Below are 19,320 nucleotides of genomic sequence, written 5' to 3'. Positions count from 1 at the left end.
GGGGGGGAGGGGGGGGTTTGTGCGGGGAGAAGGGTGCAACAATGAATGAATGGAATTCCAAAATCTCTGTAGATGTTCATTGAAATGAAAAATAAACAAACTAAATTAAAAAAAAATACAGAACACAGTAAGATGCAAATTAAAAATAGCATAGATTACGGTTAGTATATAAGTTACCGGCTACAAAATAAGGCAAACTCCACCAATAAATAGGCAAATTTTGCTACAGGCTAGATGTTATTAACTCATGCTTTATATAATTTGATGTAGATTTTTGTAGTTTGAAATAATGCTGTATATATAAAAGGCAAGATGAATTCTACATCAGATTGTAAAATACTGATTGTTATGAACAAGTTGGTAAGAGAGATGTTGCTTCATGAATAGAAAGGTTCAGAGGTTGAAAATGTAATTTTAGAAAACAATGAGATACTAGAAGTTAAACAGTAACAATAAAAAAAAAATCAAGGTATTTTATATCTAATATTCCTTTCTCCATGCTGAGCAAAAATGATACTGTTACATAAGGATTCTGTGTACAAGCTATTAGAAACGACCAAATTAAGTGTTTGGCTCAGCAAGATCAGTTAGCCACACCTCCCAAATTTTTTTAGGCAAAGGAAGGTCTAAGGAACTTGCTAAAATCACAAAGCTATCATCTTGTACTTTATGGAGATTTGACTTCTTTCAGTGATCTTATTGCTGCTGCTGTTAGGTGTGACCGAATTGACTATCACTCTCTGTGACCCTATGAACAAGAGATCAAACCTTGCCTTATCCTGCACCATTCCTCATGATATCGACCACGCTCACACTGCTTTATCAGTCCATCCCGCTGAGGACACTCCTCCCTTTTGCAGGCTCTCCACTTTCCCCAAGCATGATATATTTTCCAAGGATTGGCTCCTGCCAACATGCCCAAACTATGTGGGAAGTTTCCTCATCCTTGCCTCTAAGGAGCACCCTGTCTGCACTTCCTCCAAGACAGATTTGTTTGTTCTTTTGGCACCCCATGGTATGTATATTCAATACCCTTCTCCAACATTAAAATCAAAGGCATCCATTCTTACTTAGCCTTTTAGATGCTTTAGAGGCAACTAAAAATATCCATGGCTTGAACCAGGAGAACTTTAGTTTTTAAACTGATGTCCTTGTTCTTGAGTACCTTAAAGAGGTTTGTCATAGCAGATTTCCCAAGTGCAAAACAGTTTCTGTTTTCTTGACTGTAACCATGGGTGCTGCGGATTCAGTAAGACAAAATCCTTGAAAACTTCCATCATATCTGCATCTATCACAGTTCTGCCTATTGGTTCAGTAGTGAGGATTTTTGTTTTCTTGATGTTGAGATGTAACCCATAGTGAAGGCTGCAGTCTTTGATCTTCTGCAGTCTGCAGTAAGTGCTTCAAGCCATCTTCACATTCAGCAAGTAAGGCTGTATCATCTGTATAATGCAAAATCCAACCCTGATGCCACATTCCTTTTCATGTAGTTCAGATTCACAAATTCTTTACTCACCTATCAGATAGAATAGGTACAAAGAAAGGATACAACCCTGATGCACACCTTTACTCATTTTAAACCATGCAATGTTTCTTTGTTCTGTTCTAACAACTGCTTCTTGGTCTATGTATCAGTTTCACATAAATACAATTAAGTGTTCTGGGACTACCATTCTTCCTCAATGTTAGCCCTAATTTAGGATGATCCCTACAGTCAAATGCATTGTCTTTAATTTTGGAAAATTTAGTTATAATGTGTTTCAGCATTGTTAAGTTTTATCCTGTTTTGAGTTCATCCAGTTTTGTTTTTTTTTTTAAAACCGTTTTATTATTAGAGAGTATGTATCATCAAATTGGATCTGACTGGTACAGGATTGTGCCTCCTTCTCCAGCAGAGCATCTGGTGGATTCGAACTGCATACCTTTGGGATTGCAGTGCAGCTTCTTGCCACTAGGCCACCAGAGCTCCCTTCATCCAGCTTTTTAAATGCTTTTTTTTTTATTATTATTTGGAAAAGTTTGTTCCAGCAGGTCTTCAATGATTTCCTCTACTTTTTGTCTCTTCCTTTTCTAGAGAGTTCCAGTGACACCAGCTACTCTTCTCAATGTAGTCCTATCTAATTCTTATGCTTTCTTAATTTTCTTTCCTTCTTTTATCAATTGTTCCTCTAATAGGTTATTATTGAACACTTTGTCTTACCTCTCACTAATTTGGTGCCATATTGCTTCACATCTGCTCCTTTTGTCCCTCCCATGTATTATTTCTAAAATTTCAGCCTTAAAATTCTGAGTTTCATTGTTTTATTTATTTATCTATTTATTGTTCTATCTTTCTACTTATTTTCTCTATTTGGTCTTTGATAGTTGCACGGTTGTTTTTTTTTTTTTTTTTAAATTCTTCTACGTTTTTTATGTTTTTCTCAACCCAGAGAAAACATTTAACTGTTCTTTCAAATTCCTTAGCAAGAAGTTCAAATAGCTTTTCTTCTTGTGAAAGTATTTTGGTTTTGTTTTTTAGTTACTTGTTTGTGATATTTTGACTGTTTTAAAGTTATCTGTTGTCTCTGAGACACTGTGATGGTGGTGGTGTATCTGTATTATTTTGTCTTGATATATTTGATTTGCATACCTTTTCAACCTGTATGCAGAGCAGATTATCCGAGAGGCTGGGCTCTATGAGGAGAAGTGTGGCGTTAGGATTGGTGGACGATCTATCAACAATCTGCGTTATGCAGATGACACAACTTTGCTCGCTGAAACTGAGGAGGACCGCATGCACTTACTGCAGAGGGTCAAGGACTGCAGCCTTCAGTATGGACTGAGGCTCAATGTCAAGAAGACAAAAATTCTCACCACTAGACTAATCGGTAGCATCAGGATGGATGGCGAAGAGATTGAGAGTGTTCACAGCTTCAGTTTGCTCGGCTCCACAGTAAACACTCTTGGCACCAGTAGCCAGAAAATCAAAAAACATATTGCGATGGGAAAGTCTGCAGTTAGGGACGACCTCTCTAAATACTCAAGAGCAATGGTGTCTCTCTGGAGACTAAGGTGCACCTGATACAGGCCATGGTTTTTGCAATCACTTGTTATGCATCAGAGAGTTGGACAATGACTAGGGAGGATAGAAGGAGAATTGACGCCTTTGAGCTGTGGTGCTGGAGAAGAGTATTGAATGTACCATGGACTGCCAAGAAAACAAACAGATTCATCATAGAGAGGGTTAAACCAGGCTGCTCCTTGGAGGCAAGGATTCTGGGGCTTCGCCTGACATACTTTGGACATGTTGTAAGGAGAGACAGGTCTTTAGAGAGGGACATCATGCTAGGTAGAGTAGAGGGACAGTGCAGGAGGGGAAGACCCTCTATGAGGTGGATTGATTCAGTGACTGGGGTAATCGAGATGGGTGTGTCAGAGGCAATGAGATTGGCACGGGATAGAGCATGGTTTAGGGCTGTTGTACATAGGGTCGCTATGAGTCGCAAACGACTCGACGGCACATAACAACTAGAAACAACAACATATTTGATTTGAGCTATGCAAGTATAGTGCTCTGCTTGCTAGTATGGTATATTTTAATGTTTACTTTCTATCTTCTGATAGATGTGAAAGATGGAAATGTGTATGCAATTTGTGCAGAGTAATTGGGGGCAGACTGAGCTGATGTTGGTTGCCTTTTTATTTTATCAGGTGGAGAAAGAGCAAGTCTTTTGTCTTGACTGATGAAGTGAATATGCAGGAAGACTATGTGTAGCTGGATACTGTTGGTTTAATGTCATTAGCCAGCTGCTGGAGTGGATATTTAGGCTACAGTCCTGAGATCATTCCTGGGCCAACTAGACTCTTATTCAAATGGCCACTAGCTGTACAATTCTGTGCTCTGTCAGCATCATTTGATATTTTAAACATCATTCTTCAGTGTTTAAACTACTTTATTATCTTTTCTGTTTAACTCAAAATTCCAGAATTATCATCCCTATTTTTTATCACTGTTTTCTGGTGTCACTGAAGAGAGGTGGAGTTTCTTTCTTTCTAGTCTGCCATCTTATGGGCACATTTCCCTCTTCCCCATTTAAAATGTGGCTAATACTCAGAGATGGGAAAAAAAAAAGATATTTTGAAACTCCAGTCCAATACAAAGGATGCCCTTGTTATAACTTTTATGCTCTATTAACAAAGGAGCTGTCATTTAGAAAACATTTTGTTCTCTCATGTCTAGTGCACTGACACATGCTGTTCTATTTTTTAAATGTCTTCCTATCTTACAAATTGCCATTTATCAAAGAATCTGGACAGATGCTTTTTTCTCTGTGAAAACATATGGCAGTGGCCTTGCATTTGTTATGCTTCATGGGTATTACTACTGTATGGACTGATTTGTAGAACAGAATGCTTTTGTGTGCTGTTGAGTAGGAATGACCCACACTGACCTTTCCAAGGTTTTCAGAGGCGAATGCCCATCCTTCTCTTGGGAGCAGCTGGTGGCTTCAAACCACCTACCTTTGGGATTTCTGCACAGCTTCTTAGCAATATGCCACCAGAGCGCCCAGCTTATAGAATAATGGTCTGTAAATTTTTGATCCGACTAGAAGGTGAACTCCCTTTTTTCCCAGACATAGCACCCCATTTGTCCAGCATATAGCATTAATCAAATAGGCTGAATGAATAGATACTTCCTATACAATTTATCCTAAGATCATGTCAGATCTCAAATTCTTGAATGAAAGGTTATCTAAAGAGCCTGGCTTTTCCTATAGTTGTGACATTTTGAAATTAGTCCAATTAGCCCTACAGAACTCAGGACCATTTAAAATAAGTGCTCAAAAATCCTGGGTGGCTCCATTATACTATCAAATACTTTAGCAAACTGTCTTTGCTGGCCTCTGAATAAGACATATATATAAAAATCACAGCTCTTTTATTTGGCGAAATCTAATACTCACTTTATTCCTACACAACCATATATTTTCATGGCTAGAGGCAGCTCATATAGTTATAACTGACTCTATAGCTCTTGCTGATAATGGCTTTTGTAGTTCAAATATGAGGAGTGAATTCTACTATGTTATTTTTTGTATTTGAATTCCTATTAGGCCACCTCGCTGCTTTTCTGAGTATAATGGTCTTAAGATCAAGTTTTACTGCCAATCTTTCTTTTCTCAAACTCAACTCACTGCTGCTGAGCTAGAACTGACTCATAGCGGACCCTCTAGTGAGTTTTCAGAGGCTCTAGATGGCACAGGAGGTGAATGATCATCTTTCTCCTGAGTAGCAGCTGGCAGTGACACTTAATTGCTTGTCGGGAAATTAATCTTTTATTACCTTTGTCCATTGTCTTAATGGGGGGGGGGATAGACATGTAAGAATAAGGCAAAGTCTAGGGTTGTGTGAGACTGAGGGATGTTAGACTTTGAGAATGAGGGTTTTATTCACACTCGCATAAACCGGTGTCTTCACATTCAAATTTTCTAGTTTAGTCTTATTTTGAAAGGCTAGTATGAAGTGTAACCTATTACTGTTGATGTGAGCTAAGATTATAGCTGTCACTGGACTCTATGATATGCTGGGGATATGATTTTCTCTATGCTCTAGTGGCAAAAGTCTAGTGAGACAAGGATTCTCTATGTATGCTGTACGCAGTGTGAACTGGCATACCCTTCTGGAAAGCAATTTGGCAGTATGGATGAAGAGTTCTAAAAATGTTCATGCACTTGCAGCCAGAACCCTACTTTCAAGAATCTAGTTGAAGAAAGTTAAGAGGTGAAGAGAAATACTTAAGTACAGAAATATTCATCATGCAAGTCTTTTATCAGCAAAATATACGATCTTCAATAGTAAAGAAATGTTAAAATATTTGTAGACTCTTAGATTGATGATTAAGAATTTTTTATAAACCATTTTATAATGGCATGTAAAAAACCATGATTATTAAAAAAAACACACATACAAAAAACAAACCATGATTATAATCCCTACATCGAGCTATAGTCTTAAATAAGCTAAAAAAATATATGCATATAAAGATGGGAAAGAATGGTGGGATTATAGTTGAATGCTACTCTCTTTTTCATATTTTTTATACATTGTTTTTATAGTAGGAGGGGAGAAAAGAATTAATACCACAAACCAGCAAGATCTTATGAGATAAAGGATTGTGTGTTATGATATGGTGAAGGGAATATGGTGCTTACTATTAACTAACTGTCTCTCTATCAGCACTTGACAAGACAATTCAAAGAAGAAAGACTGTAGAAAGAGTTCATTATCAACTTTTGGTCTTCCTGATATACAAGCTGTTAAGAAAAAAAAATGAGAACTAGAGAAGAGGCATATACAAATAGTAATTTATATGCACAATCACACAATTTATATTTCTAGTCCTAACTTTCCTTCAGAGTTAAGCTTTATATGGCTAATTTCTTGAAGAAAAGTTCTATTTAGAATAACCAGTATCTTTTAACATAAGAAGCCCAAAACACACTTCAACGATTAGGATCCTCCCAGAAGAGCTGTGGGTGAGCATTAACACTACTGATAAGTATATTCATTTTCTCCTGGACACAAGAGCCTACTATTTGGTCCTAAAAGCCTTCTGAGGTCCCAACTCTCCTCACCATTTCTTTGTTGTTGGAATTGACGGAAAACCTCATAAGCAGTTCCTTACTTCACCTCTGCCTTGCATGCTGACTTCAGAGCTGTAAAACCACCCAGTGGTAGATGGAATTTGGTCCAGGACTTAAGAACAATAAATGACGTAGTTGAGCCTCTACATCTTGTGGTTCCTAACCTTTATACTATAACAGACAAAGTGCTAGTCAATAAGCCTTTTGTTTTAAGAACCACCTTCCCTCTGTAACTTGATTTGTGCCACTGTTAGAACCTCTACTTGGAATATTATTGCTTTTAATTTTTGACTCATGTACTTTTAACTTGTTAAATTTGTGTCTTCTAGGCTGCAACAGTTCCATGATACACTTTCAAGGATATGAACATGTACAGCTAAGCATAACTGATAACAGTGCATTTAAATTCCAAAATAAATCTTCACAATAGTCTACATGTTTCCTATTGCCAAAGGGGCACTTTAGAGTAGTGAGAGAAGAGCTTCACCTTGAAACCTACAGCATCTCTTTTCAGCAGGAAGTAGCTAAGAGAATACGCCATCTGCTTTTCCTTATGAATCAGGGTGAAGTCTCTCTCAGGGAGGAGTGATAGGGAACGGCAAGGGACACACTGACAAAGGAGATTAATCAGAACTGGCTTTGACAAGCACTGTGGCAATGGGACAATTAAAAGACTTTCGGGGGGGGGATAAAAGGACCGAACTGGAGGGGCAGGGGTAGAGAAAATAGTGAATGAATGGAAATCCAAAATCTCTGTAAATGTTCATTAAAATTAATAAAATTTAGTAAAAATTAAGAAAAAAGAAAAAGAAATGAGCATGGCTTGATTCAGGTTCACCTTAAAAAAAAAAAAGAAGCCCAAAACAAACTCATCTGGAAACTAAGCAAGCTACAGAGTCATAAATAAATCAAGTCTATGCTGTCACAACTCTTTAAAAATCTAAAGAAAATAGACTACTTAATTAATAGGTTATCATTATACCACATAAATTAGAGTTGTAATAATAAATATATTATAGCAAAGCACTTTAAACTCAAGGCAGTATAATGACAGAGAAAGAACTGATTATGCCTTGAAAGATAGGGAAGGCTTCAGTGACAGAATTACAAACCTGGTTATGAAAAGTGCAACCCTCTGAATTAAAGAGTGCTTTTTGGTGACATTTCTTACAAATTTGGTAAATCAACTGTTTCAGAGAAACAGAATATATCCTACTGAAAACAGATTTATATTATCAAAGAAAGAAAGGTGATAACAGTCATTATATTCAAACAGATTAATAAGTAAGAAGATCACACAAATATTTCCAAATGTCACAGAATATAAATTATTTTCAATAATTTCATTCTCGATTATAGTCTGGAGTTCCTTCTATAACCTGTTTTGCCTTCAGAACAATATGGTCTCTAAAGCCCTCCTCTTAGAAACCTTCTAGAAACCTGTGGGTTTCTGAGTTTGAACTCAACTCACTGCCATCGAATCGGAATTCACTCAGAACTAACTTGCCAGTGAGTTTCCAAAGCTGTAAAGCATACAGGAGGCATGTGCTCATCGTTCTCCTTATAGCCAATAGTGGATTCAAACCACCAGAGAGACATTTCCTTTGGGTTAGCAGTGTTAATTCCCTACAGACTATACCACATGAACTCTCTTCTGCTGTATTAAGCTGTTTAAGAAATCTATATATTACTGTAATTGGTTATACCAAATCAACAAATTCTCTTAACCCAAACAATTCTCTGCTTTTAGTTTCTGAAGAGGAGATAAGCTTTAGGAGGAAAAAAGAATCACTAACAGTGGCAGTGTAGAAAATAAGATTAGAACTTTACTTGGAAAAAATACAGTCAATCACTTCTTTAAAACCTACCTATCATTGCATCACAACAAGATAAAGATTAACAATCCAACTGAAAAATGGGCACAGGATATGAACAGACTTCACAAAAGAAGATCTTCAGATGACTAACAAGCACATGAAGAAATGTTCAAAATCCCTAGCTCTAAGAGAGATGCAAATCAAAACAACTATGAGATAGCATCTGACCCCAGTAAGAATAGCAAAATTTAACAGAACAGCAAGCAACAAATGCTGGCGAGGTTGTGGAGAAACTGGAACCCTTATTCACTGTTGGTGGGAATGTAAAATGGTGCAACCACTGTGGAAGGCGGTATGGCACTTTCTTGAAAAGTTGCAAATAGAGATACCGTTTGACCCAGCAATTCCACTACTGGGAATATACCCCAAAGAGACCATTACTGACATCCAAGCAAATATATGCACACCCATGTTTATTGTGGCTTTGTTCACAATAGCAAGGAGTTGGAAACAACCTAAGTGCCCATCAACAAACGAAGGGATAGAGAAGCTGTGGTATATTCACACAATGGAATATTACGCTGCATTGAAAAACAAGGAACTCAAGCAATATTATTCAAAATGGGTGACCCTGGAGGACATTAAGCTGAGTGAAATATCTCAGTCACAAAAGGACAAATACCGCATAATGCCACTATTGTAGAATGGGATTGACATCAGGGTTGGGGTGAGACTGAGAAAAATTGGATAAATTATGTAGACTGCATTGAAACAGATGAGGGAGAGAACAGTTTAAAAGCGATATATGATTGGGTATTATGGTCATGACAAGGGTCCAAAACGAGGGCTGCATAGTGGAGTGTAATGGGGAAGGAGGGGGGATATTGTATACCAATGAAAGAATTTTCTTTTACTTTTCAAAGAGAAGAGTGAACTGGGGGGCAGGGAGAAAAATGCAAAAATGAATGAATGGAAATCCAAAATTTCTGTAAATGTTCATTAAAATTAATAAAATAAAATTTAAAAAATAAACCAAAAAACCTATCATTGATCTTCTTATTCCTCACCTGAAGACTAAGTATAGAAAATACTCTTTTTTTTACAACAAGAGGAATGTTACCATCTCTTTTCAAGTTTTCCTCAAACTGCTAAATCCCAAAAGACAATAGATTCCTTACAGTTCAGTACTTTAACAAGTTTCAAACTTCCCATAGTAATTAACAAAACTATAATTAACTTGTGTCTCAACTCTAAAATATATACAGTAAGAATATTCTTATTGTTTTTCAATTCTGTATTAGAGAATTCATTGACTTTTTTTTAAAAATTCATTGACTTTTAAACACACACACTCTCTCTCTCTCTCCACCCCCCCCCCGCCTCCCACATCCCCTAGCTGAGGCAAAACAAAGCAATGCGCAGCCTTCTAGCTTCAACTCTAATTATGTAAACAAGTATTCTTTTTTAAAAAACATGTGTCCATTGTGTGGTCTGTTTAGTGTCCTATTTATGCATCTTTGTGCTTTTTTTTGGTGATTTCCTTGTGTCCCCCGACATGTACTGTTGTCTAGTGTTCCTAAACACAAGGATAGGACATGCCATATGGAGAATACATGTGTTAGATAAGCTTCATTCAGAAATGAGTTACAGTGCCATTTGCTGTGAATTCAAGGTTAAATAATGAGCAGGGCAATATATAATAAATGTCTTTCAACAAAGATACATAGAAATCAAGATTATGAATCAGAAGTGCAACAATGAATGAATGAAAACCCAAAATCTCTGTAAATGTTCATTAAAACTAATAAAATTTAATAATAATTTTTTTAAAAAGATTATGAATCAGTTGATGAAAATGTGACACTCTGAGGATGGCAGGAACCAAATAGTGAATAGGAGTAACAAGTTCAGTATTCATTGTGTTCACCACAATTTTATACCTTCACTAGTTAGAAATAACTAGTGAGTATTAAGATTTGTGTATTTTCATATCAATGTTTCTGAAAACTGGTGTTTTTACATAGACATTTAAAATATAGTAGCTTATTTTATTTTCCCTCACATTAGTTTCAAACTAAAAGTGTGTGTTCTATCATTTTCCTAAAAATAAATAAATTGCCCAATAATTCTATTTTAAATATAACACAAAATATAATGTTTGCACAAGCCAGGCCATATAAATCTATTAGAGGTTCTTTACCAAAGGAGAAGGCCATATAACGTATAGGTATAGTCTGCTTACCAATACTTAATACAAATTTTAAATAATAGGAAAGAAAGAAAAATGTTCATAATCTTAGGTTATGTTATTCTGTAATTTTTATAGTTAATTACCATAACAAGTCTTAAATATCCCCTAGGGATAGTGAATGAAATTCATTGCTGTGGAGTCAGAACCAGTTCATAGCTGACCTTCCTCCCTTTAGGTTTCTGAGGCTGTATATTGCTCAGGAGGAAATTGGCCATTTTCTCCTGAAGATCTGAGTTGTCAGTAAGGAGCATTCTTTGGGTTAAGCATCGAAACTCCCCAAGGTCTACCCACGCCCCCAGAGCTACCGCTACCTATTGTTTACTACCTTCAACTTTTCATATATATTTCTCTTTATGAGTCTACAACAATGGAAAACAAAAAAGCAATTATTTTTATGTATGCATATACTTAAGACAGCACTGACAATGTTCCAATGCGGAGAAAGGTCCCCACAGAGAAAAAGAAATTAAAAAATTGGTAGGCTTTCTCCTTGTTACAGGACGCAGGAGTGGCATCCACTTCCTAAATAACATGCCTCCATAAACTCTATGAACTTTGATAAATGTCGATAGCTGTAGAGGGGCTTCAAGCCTTTTGTTCATAGGGTCGCTATGAGTCATGCTTGACTTCAAGGCAATCAACAACAACAATGCACACATACAAACACAGAAACACTAGAGAAACACACACACATTCATTCATTCATTCTCTCTCATTGTACAGTAAAGCAACTGACACTTAACCAAAAGGCCAGCAGTCTGAATCCACCAAATGCTTTTTAGTAGATGTCATAATCTGCTTCCATAACAATTTTAGCCTTAGAAATGCTGCTTAGCACTTCTACTCTGTTCTAGTTATGTATTAGAAATTAATTGCCTTGATAGTAATGGGTACATACATGCTTCCAACACATACACAGAGAAACAGTACACATTAGTACACCCATATGTACCATTCATTTTCTCTCTGATTTTCTGCAAACTGTGAATCCTGAAAAAACTTAGCAAACTATGAATCTTAAAAAAGTTAACATTATGTTGGTACTAACCATAATTAGAAACACACTTCCACAACAATTTACTAGATTTCTTCTATTTTATCCCTTACAGCATAGGAAATCCAGGAAAGAATTCATATAACTGTATACTTTGTTCACAAGATTTTCAACCAAATAGAAGTGGAATTAATATAACATGTATTTGTAAACATGAGATTTACAGGTAAAACACCTGATCTTAGAAGCCTTTCTATTTCATGAAATGGAAATAATGGCACAATTACAAAACTTCCATGATTCATTACATTATTGTTTCAACTAGAAGTAGTACATTTGGAGTCCTCCTGGTCTATATGTGTTTCTTTGCTAGCTAATATTTACCAGTATCTTTTTCTGTAATAATCTGTAACCATGAGGGAAAAAAATGAAACACAAAATAGTTTAATGCCGCGATAAGAAGCAATTTAGGGTTTTGGCACTAATCCTTCTTTGCACAAACACATACATGTGCTACCAGGAAGGCTTCAGGGGAAAACTACCTCCTTTATTAAACATAGAGGAGGAGAGGACCTGATGTCCTTAGAATACTTGATATATATTTCTTAAAATAACGGCATAAATAATAAATTCTGCATGGCTGGGTAGTTAATAAAACACAAGGCAGGTATACTTTTACTACCCTATGGTGGAGGACAAAAAAAGGTTAAGAGTGGATAAAAGAAATTTTAACTGAAAAGATAAAAAAAAAAGTCCAAATTAATGAACAGTATGGATTCTGCTCTTTTGGTACACATTAGTTCTAATCTAGTTACTTCTTAGCTATGTGGTATTTAGCAGGTACTTAATTTGCTATGCCTCAGTTCTTTCATCTGTAACCAAAGCAACCAACTCAAGGGAATAGTATAAAACTAAAATGGACAAAGACATATCTATTGGTTAGTGTCTAATTTCCTCCCTAGGTTGTTAGTTTCCAAGGACAAAGACCATGAATGACTAGTATCTCACATCACTGTCTACTAAGTTACCTCCAAAATGCCTCGCATATAACAGATGTTCACTAAATGATGACTAACATCAAGTACTTAATTATGACAATTATACCTATTATACTGTGATCTTAAAAAGAAAAACCTAAAACTGTGATCTTAACATGGCATTTTAATAAATTCTACTGCACTCTGAAGAGATCCAAGATTGTTGATTGGTTCCTTATTTCAATGTTGTTACGTGCCATCAAGTCACCTGCGACTCATAGCAATCCTATGTGCAGCAGCTCTGAAACCTGCTTTATCCTGAGCCAACCTTATTGTCTCTGACACGATTACCCTCATTACTCCAGTCACTGAGTCTATCCATCTCATCAAGGGTCTTCCTCTCTCACTCCCCAAGCATACACTGATAAAAAATTAATGCTACTCCTGACTAGAGGTGAGATCTAGTGGCCCAGAGGCAAAACGCTTCGCTGCAGTTCTGAAGGAATGCAGTTCTAGGCCACCAGTTACTCTGCAGGAGAAGAACAGGCAATCTCCTCCCTTGTGATTAACTGCCTCTGAAAACCCACTGGAGGGTCAGCTATGGGTCTGTTCCAACTCTACAGTACACAACAATAACAGCAGCACCTGACTAGAAATTGTATTAGTAAGAAGACCCATAAGACATTCTAAATCTGTAAAAAACCTAAGATTTAAAAACCACTCTCTTGGAGATATAAATATCTAATAGAACTAGTTACATAAATAAAGTATCAAATTTAATACTGCAGGAAAATGGAAAAATAAATCTCTCTCTAAGCAGTGGTTCTCTACCAAATCAATCAGATCCTACTGAGTTAATTCAATTTCCTGGAAACCTTGTGTTGGTCAGGAAAGAACTGGGCTTCCACAGCCTTTTTAAATGGCTTATTTTTAAAAAAGGAGATCACCAGGCTTTTCTTCTGAGGCACCTATGAGTAGATTTGAACTTCTATAAGCAGTCAAGTGTGTTTGCCACTGCTCTACCCAATAATATCAATGACTTTTCAACAACAGTCGATTTTTCCCTGAGAGGATATATAACAATATTTGGAGATACTTTTTTATTGCCAACATTGTGGAGATGCTACTGGCATCTAGTACTCAGAGGCCAAGGATGCTACTAAACATAATCAAAAATAGAAATTCTCCTAACAAAGAATCATTCCCTTCAAAATGTCAATAATGCTGAGTTTGACAGAGTAATTAATAAGGAGAAGGAACAGAGAATAGTAGGCGCAATGTCTAAATATGTACAAGTAGCTTAGCTTTAATGTTTTATAATTTCTTGAATGACTATTATGGCAACTTGTTTCTATTTACCAAATTTTAATTTTTAAAAAAAATTTTATTTTATTATTTTGTGTGTGTACAATCAAATTGGATCTGACAGGTACAGGAGGAGATTGCACCTCCTTCTCCAGCACAGCATCTGGTGGATTTGAACTGCACCCCTCTGGGATTACAGTACAGCTTCTTGCCACTAGGCCACCACAGCTCCATCAAATTTCAAATTTTTTAAGAGAGGCTTAAAGACATGTAAGAATTTTTAAAGTTTCTTTTCAATCTATCCCAGGTAAAAAATGATCTCTCTGAAAATTATTTTCAGTCAGTGAAAATATACAAAAATATTCAATAGTTTTGAAGAATCATGCATATAATGCAGTATTTTCAAGACTTACAAATTGAGTTTTAATTTTCATAGTAAGAATGTACAGAGCCACTTCAATTGAGAAGGAAAAAAGTGAATATGACTTGTGATTATTTTATTAGTATAGGTAGTCCCCAGGTTTCAAAACTTATAATTTACACATACATACTTTAGTTATAAACCAATTCTTCTTAAAATCTAGTATGTTAAAAATTCTGTCTGAGGCATATACAATGGTTTGTAATAACAAATAGATGCTATTTTGTAATACTTATCAAAACCGTGTTCCTACTATACTGTTACAGAAGCTTTTACCACCATATTGTTATAGCTTTGGTGTGTATGAATGTATTTCTTTAATGATTTTTATGCATAAAAAGGCACAGGAGATACTAAGACAAACATTAAGACTTACTTTTAGATACCATTCCTAACTTACAAGTGACTTACATACAAACTCAACCAAAAGATAGATTTAGAATCAGAGCTCATTCATAATCTAGCGACTGCCTGTACAGTGATTCTGAAAAGATAAAAACTCAAATTCATTGCCATGGCATCAGAACTGACTCCTAGCTGACCCCTCAGTTGGCTTCCAAGGCCATAAATCACATAGGAGACTGCCCATCTTCCTCCCATGGAGCCACCTGGTGGATTCAAATACTACAGAGGGTGGCCTTTTGGTTAGCAGTACAACTCCCTATGGACAAGACCAGTGCTCCCTTTGAAAATACAAACAAGATTTAAATAATATGTTAACTTTAGTCATTCATATGGGCATAGTAAAAGGAATAGTGTTTCTGCCATTACGCTGCCTTTTCTTTGATATTCTACTATTTCTTTATTAATAATCCCACTTCAATTTTATTTCTAACTCATGTTTTGTTAGCACATGTCTCTTAGTAATCTATTATAAACCCTGAGGTGGTACTACACATAGCCACACTGCCATCAAGGGGGAACTGACTCATAGTTGACCCTCCAGTGAGTTTTCAGAAGCTGAAAATCACACGGGAGGAGACTGCTCATCTTTCTCCTGCAAAGCTGCTATAACAGTTAATTATATAAAGTTCATTAAGGCAGTGAAAATGTAAAACATTGGCTACTATCAGAAAGTAGTTATATTAGCAAAGAGATGTGAAATCTAGAGGGTAACAGATTTTAAGTAATCTTTTTGTATCTTCTGAAATAATAGCAATCTTTGATCTCATATTTGAGTACTTGGTATTAAAATATAATAAATCACTCTTTTTAAAAAAAAAAATTAACCAAGTATTTTTTAAAGTGGTTCAATAACAAACCAAAAGTTATGCTAGAGTCACCTGGCTAAGGCAATTATTCCAAAGGTTTTGTAAAACAGAAAAGTGTCTTTTAAGGGGGGAAAAAAATCCAACTCCATCAAATCAAGCCTACTACCACAGAGTCTATTCTGATTCATAGCAACCTTCCATCAGATTACTGGGGCTGTAACTCTCTAACGGAAAAGACTGATGGATTAAAATGATTAACCTTTTGGTTAGTAGCCTGACCCACATTATATACCATGCTACTAGGACTCCTAATTTTTTAAAAAGGTCTCAAGGTTTATTTCTGTATTACTAAGTTGAATGGATGAGGAGAGTGGCAATCTTATTTTGCATCAAAATTCAAGTGCAACTGCACAGTTCTGTCATATATCCTGAATCTGGAAAGTATGATGAAAATCTTAACTGTCTATTAAAACCCTTTTTGGCAATCATTCAACTTCACACAAAAAGCAAATTCAAGTTATAGTCCTTAAAGACTAACAAAGATTCTTCTAACCTGAATTTTACATTTAAAAATACAGACAATTGGTTGTAAATGTGTTATCTGTCCATTTAACAATTTACAAAGTGATCCATACCTCTTCAATACCAGCAATATTATTCACAGCCAGTTTTTTAAGAGAACTCTGAAGCTTTTTGTCATCAGCTGTAGCTGTTCTATGTACCACCTTCTTCTTTCTGCGAGCTGTACCCTGAAAAATGCCAATACAGAAATTTTAGCTCACCCAGGACCTTACAACTGCAATCACATGTCTTCTGTTTATATCAAACTAAGATCCACATGACAAACTATTCAATTTGCTGTAAGGTCCCATAGAGTCAAATACAACTTATAGCAACCCCATGAGTAACAGATCTGAATCCACTGACTAAATAGTACCAATTAATAAAGATTGCTAAGAATTCTGATTGTTGGTCTAGCCCACATTTTTGAACATTAATTCTATCCAGTTTTTACTTTTTTTTAGCCAGTTCTTCTTAACCAAAATCCTTCGTTATTTTAATACTACTTTGTTTCAAAAAAACAAAAACAAACTGCTAATAATATTTGTAACTTCAAAACAATTTAGCACCCACTATAAACAGATTTCAAATGTTATAAGGAATGCTAATACCAAAAACCGCAAACCAATTCATTGATTTTAACTCATAGTGACACTGTAGGACAGAGCAGACCTGCTGTATAGGGGTTTTCAAGGCTCTAAGTCTTTATAGAGCAAACTGTTCTTTTTTCCAACTGAGTAATTGGTGGGTTTGGAATGACAATCTTTCAGTTAGTAGCTGCGTACTTTAACCAGCATACCACAGTGCTCCTTATGGTTTCCAATAATACCTACCGATCTCTTGGAATAAAGTCCAAAGATATTTTGAAACTTTGGAGCGTATAACATAATCAGTAATCAAATGCCTATACATGAATGTTCTCAGACTTTAAAATCCAGGAATGAAAAAGATCAAAGTTCTCCAAGTTCCTTCAAGAAGCATACATTACGGTGGGAGGGAAAAAAAATGTCAACAAATGAGACAATTTCAAATGTGCTAAGGGCTGTTGTTGTTGAGTCGAGCAGGATTCATACACTATGAACAAAAGGCCTGAAACCTTTCTATAACTACCCACATTTATCAAAGTTCATAGCTTCCAGAGGCATCTTGTTTAGGAAGTGGATGCCACTCCTGGCTCCAAAGGGGGGGGGGGGCGGCAAAATTTGGTTATTAGTGATTAAGAAAGGACAAAGAAGTACTTGATGAGAATGTGAATGGAACCAGTGAGTTGAGACCATTGGAAAGAAGAATGATCCAAGCAGAAGAAATGACAACAAGCAAGCAAGACAGCATGGCAGGAATAGAATGAACAAGGAGAAGGGGAAAATTAAACAAAAATGAGGTTAGACTACAATGCTGTGAACAGAAGTTGGATTTTTTTTTCTTTTCCAACTGCTTTAGGAAACCACTGGGAAGGTTTAAGCATGAGAATGACTTGCTAAAAGGTGAGTATGACTGTTGAGTGGAAAATGAACCGTAAGATCAGTGAGAAGCCCACTGTAACATTACCAGTGACAGATGAGAGTTGTGGAGGAGGTGGCGAGTGGTGATTCTAAGACAAGCTAACAATTCTTGTGAATAGAGTGGATGTAAGATAGGAGACAGGAAATCTGGGATGATGCTTAAAATTATGGCCTGAGAAAACAGTATGAAAATTATACTACCTACTAAAATGAAACAGTTTATTTCCAAATTTATTTTGAAACTCAAAGCATTTCTCCATTGAAAGATGATTTAAAAGGATAGATTAAGTCCCTAGAGCAATTTACAGAAATGTGACCAAAAGCAGAAGTGAAATACTACCAAAACCAACCTAAGTCTAGAGAACTCAATCTTTCTACAGTGTGACCAGATTATGGAAGAAGAGAGACCTCAATTTCTGGGTGGCTTCTGAACTATCAGCTTCAGAGAGTAGAGGCAAGGACCCCTGCTCTTTAAGGCTGATGATCTGTGGTGGGCATGGAAGAAACTCTGAGTCTCTGGCTGATAACAAAAGCCACGACAAGATCTAGCGGCTGATATATGGAACAGCAATGACTTCTTGCACAGATGGCCATTTATTTATGAATGCTCCCAATTTAGGGATAGATAGCACACATGCTGCAAACACCTAAACTCTAATGATTTTCAGGCCCTTCATATTCAAATGTCTAAAAACACACCAGTCTACAAACCTAATCTGCTATTTTTTAAGTTGTGGAGCCACTATAAATCCAGTCTCTAAAACCAGAAATTTGGGAATCATCCCACATTTCATTCTTCCCTTCATCCCTCATATCCCTTCAGTCACTGAATCAATTATAACACCCAAATATGTGTCCCAAAATACATCTAGAGTTTCTTGGTCTCCTCTATTCCAAAACTTGTTTCATTCCATTTTCCAAACTACTAGAAGTTATTATTCCAAAATGATAGTAATTTCTTAAAACCTTTCAATACTAAATCCCCTCACTACTTACAGGATAAAAACTAAAGTCCTAGGTATGGCATATAAGTCTTTACATGGCCTAGCCTCAAATTATCGGATCCAGTTTAATTTCCATTACATACTTTAAACTCTAGCTGTACTGAACTAAACAAGTCATTCTATTTAAACACTACATTATCTCACTGGGTGCCTCTGTATGTGTGAGAATGACAATGCTCTCCCTCCCTAACTCTCATTCTTATTTATCCTCTAAGTATGTGTCCCTTTCAAGATGAGCTAAAGAATCTTTTTTTTTTAATCTAAGTGTCAAGCACATATTAGGTACTCAACGAACATCAGTTAAATGAATACGAATGTACTAACTACATGGTTTTAAGATATATAACTGTGATATACTTTATCAAGCTCTTGCAGGTTTATTTGTGGTTCTTGAATACTTTCACCCTTTGCTTTGGCATACTATAAACAAAAAAAACGCCCCCAAATTCCAGCTGAGTTGATTTCAACTTGCAGCAACTCTTTACGAATGTGTTAATTATGACTCTAGAGTCATAAATTACCAGTATTTAAGAAGTTAAAAAAAAAAGTAGAGAGTATTACTGAATTCTTTCTGTGCTCCATTAGTATCTCCAGGACATCTGGTTATCATCAAAATAAATGGCTCAGTGGAACAGCTACATGAAAGCAGTATCC

At 36.1% G+C, this 19,320-nt stretch overlaps 1 protein-coding gene across 1 annotated transcript in view; it reads right to left on the bottom strand.

Moving 5' to 3' along the window:
- Window positions 1–19,320, bottom strand: part of BTF3L4 (basic transcription factor 3-like 4) — a 31,531-nt gene that overhangs the window by 6,854 nt on the left and 5,357 nt on the right. Inside the window, exon 3 of the mRNA XM_006879679.1 lies at window positions 16,235–16,348. Coding sequence (XP_006879741.1) covers window positions 16,235–16,348 — 114 coding nt within the window. The remainder of the gene's footprint in view (window positions 1–16,234; window positions 16,349–19,320) is intronic.

This window comes from Elephantulus edwardii, unplaced genomic scaffold, assembly GCF_000299155.1.
Source record: "Elephantulus edwardii isolate Elephantulus edwardi_28Jun2011 unplaced genomic scaffold, EleEdw1.0 scaffold00005, whole genome shotgun sequence".
NCBI classification, from domain to species: Eukaryota; Metazoa; Chordata; class Mammalia; order Macroscelidea; family Macroscelididae; genus Elephantulus; species Elephantulus edwardii.
The sequence above is the reverse complement of the archived record's forward strand: the minus strand, read 5'-3'. Positions and strand labels throughout refer to the sequence as shown.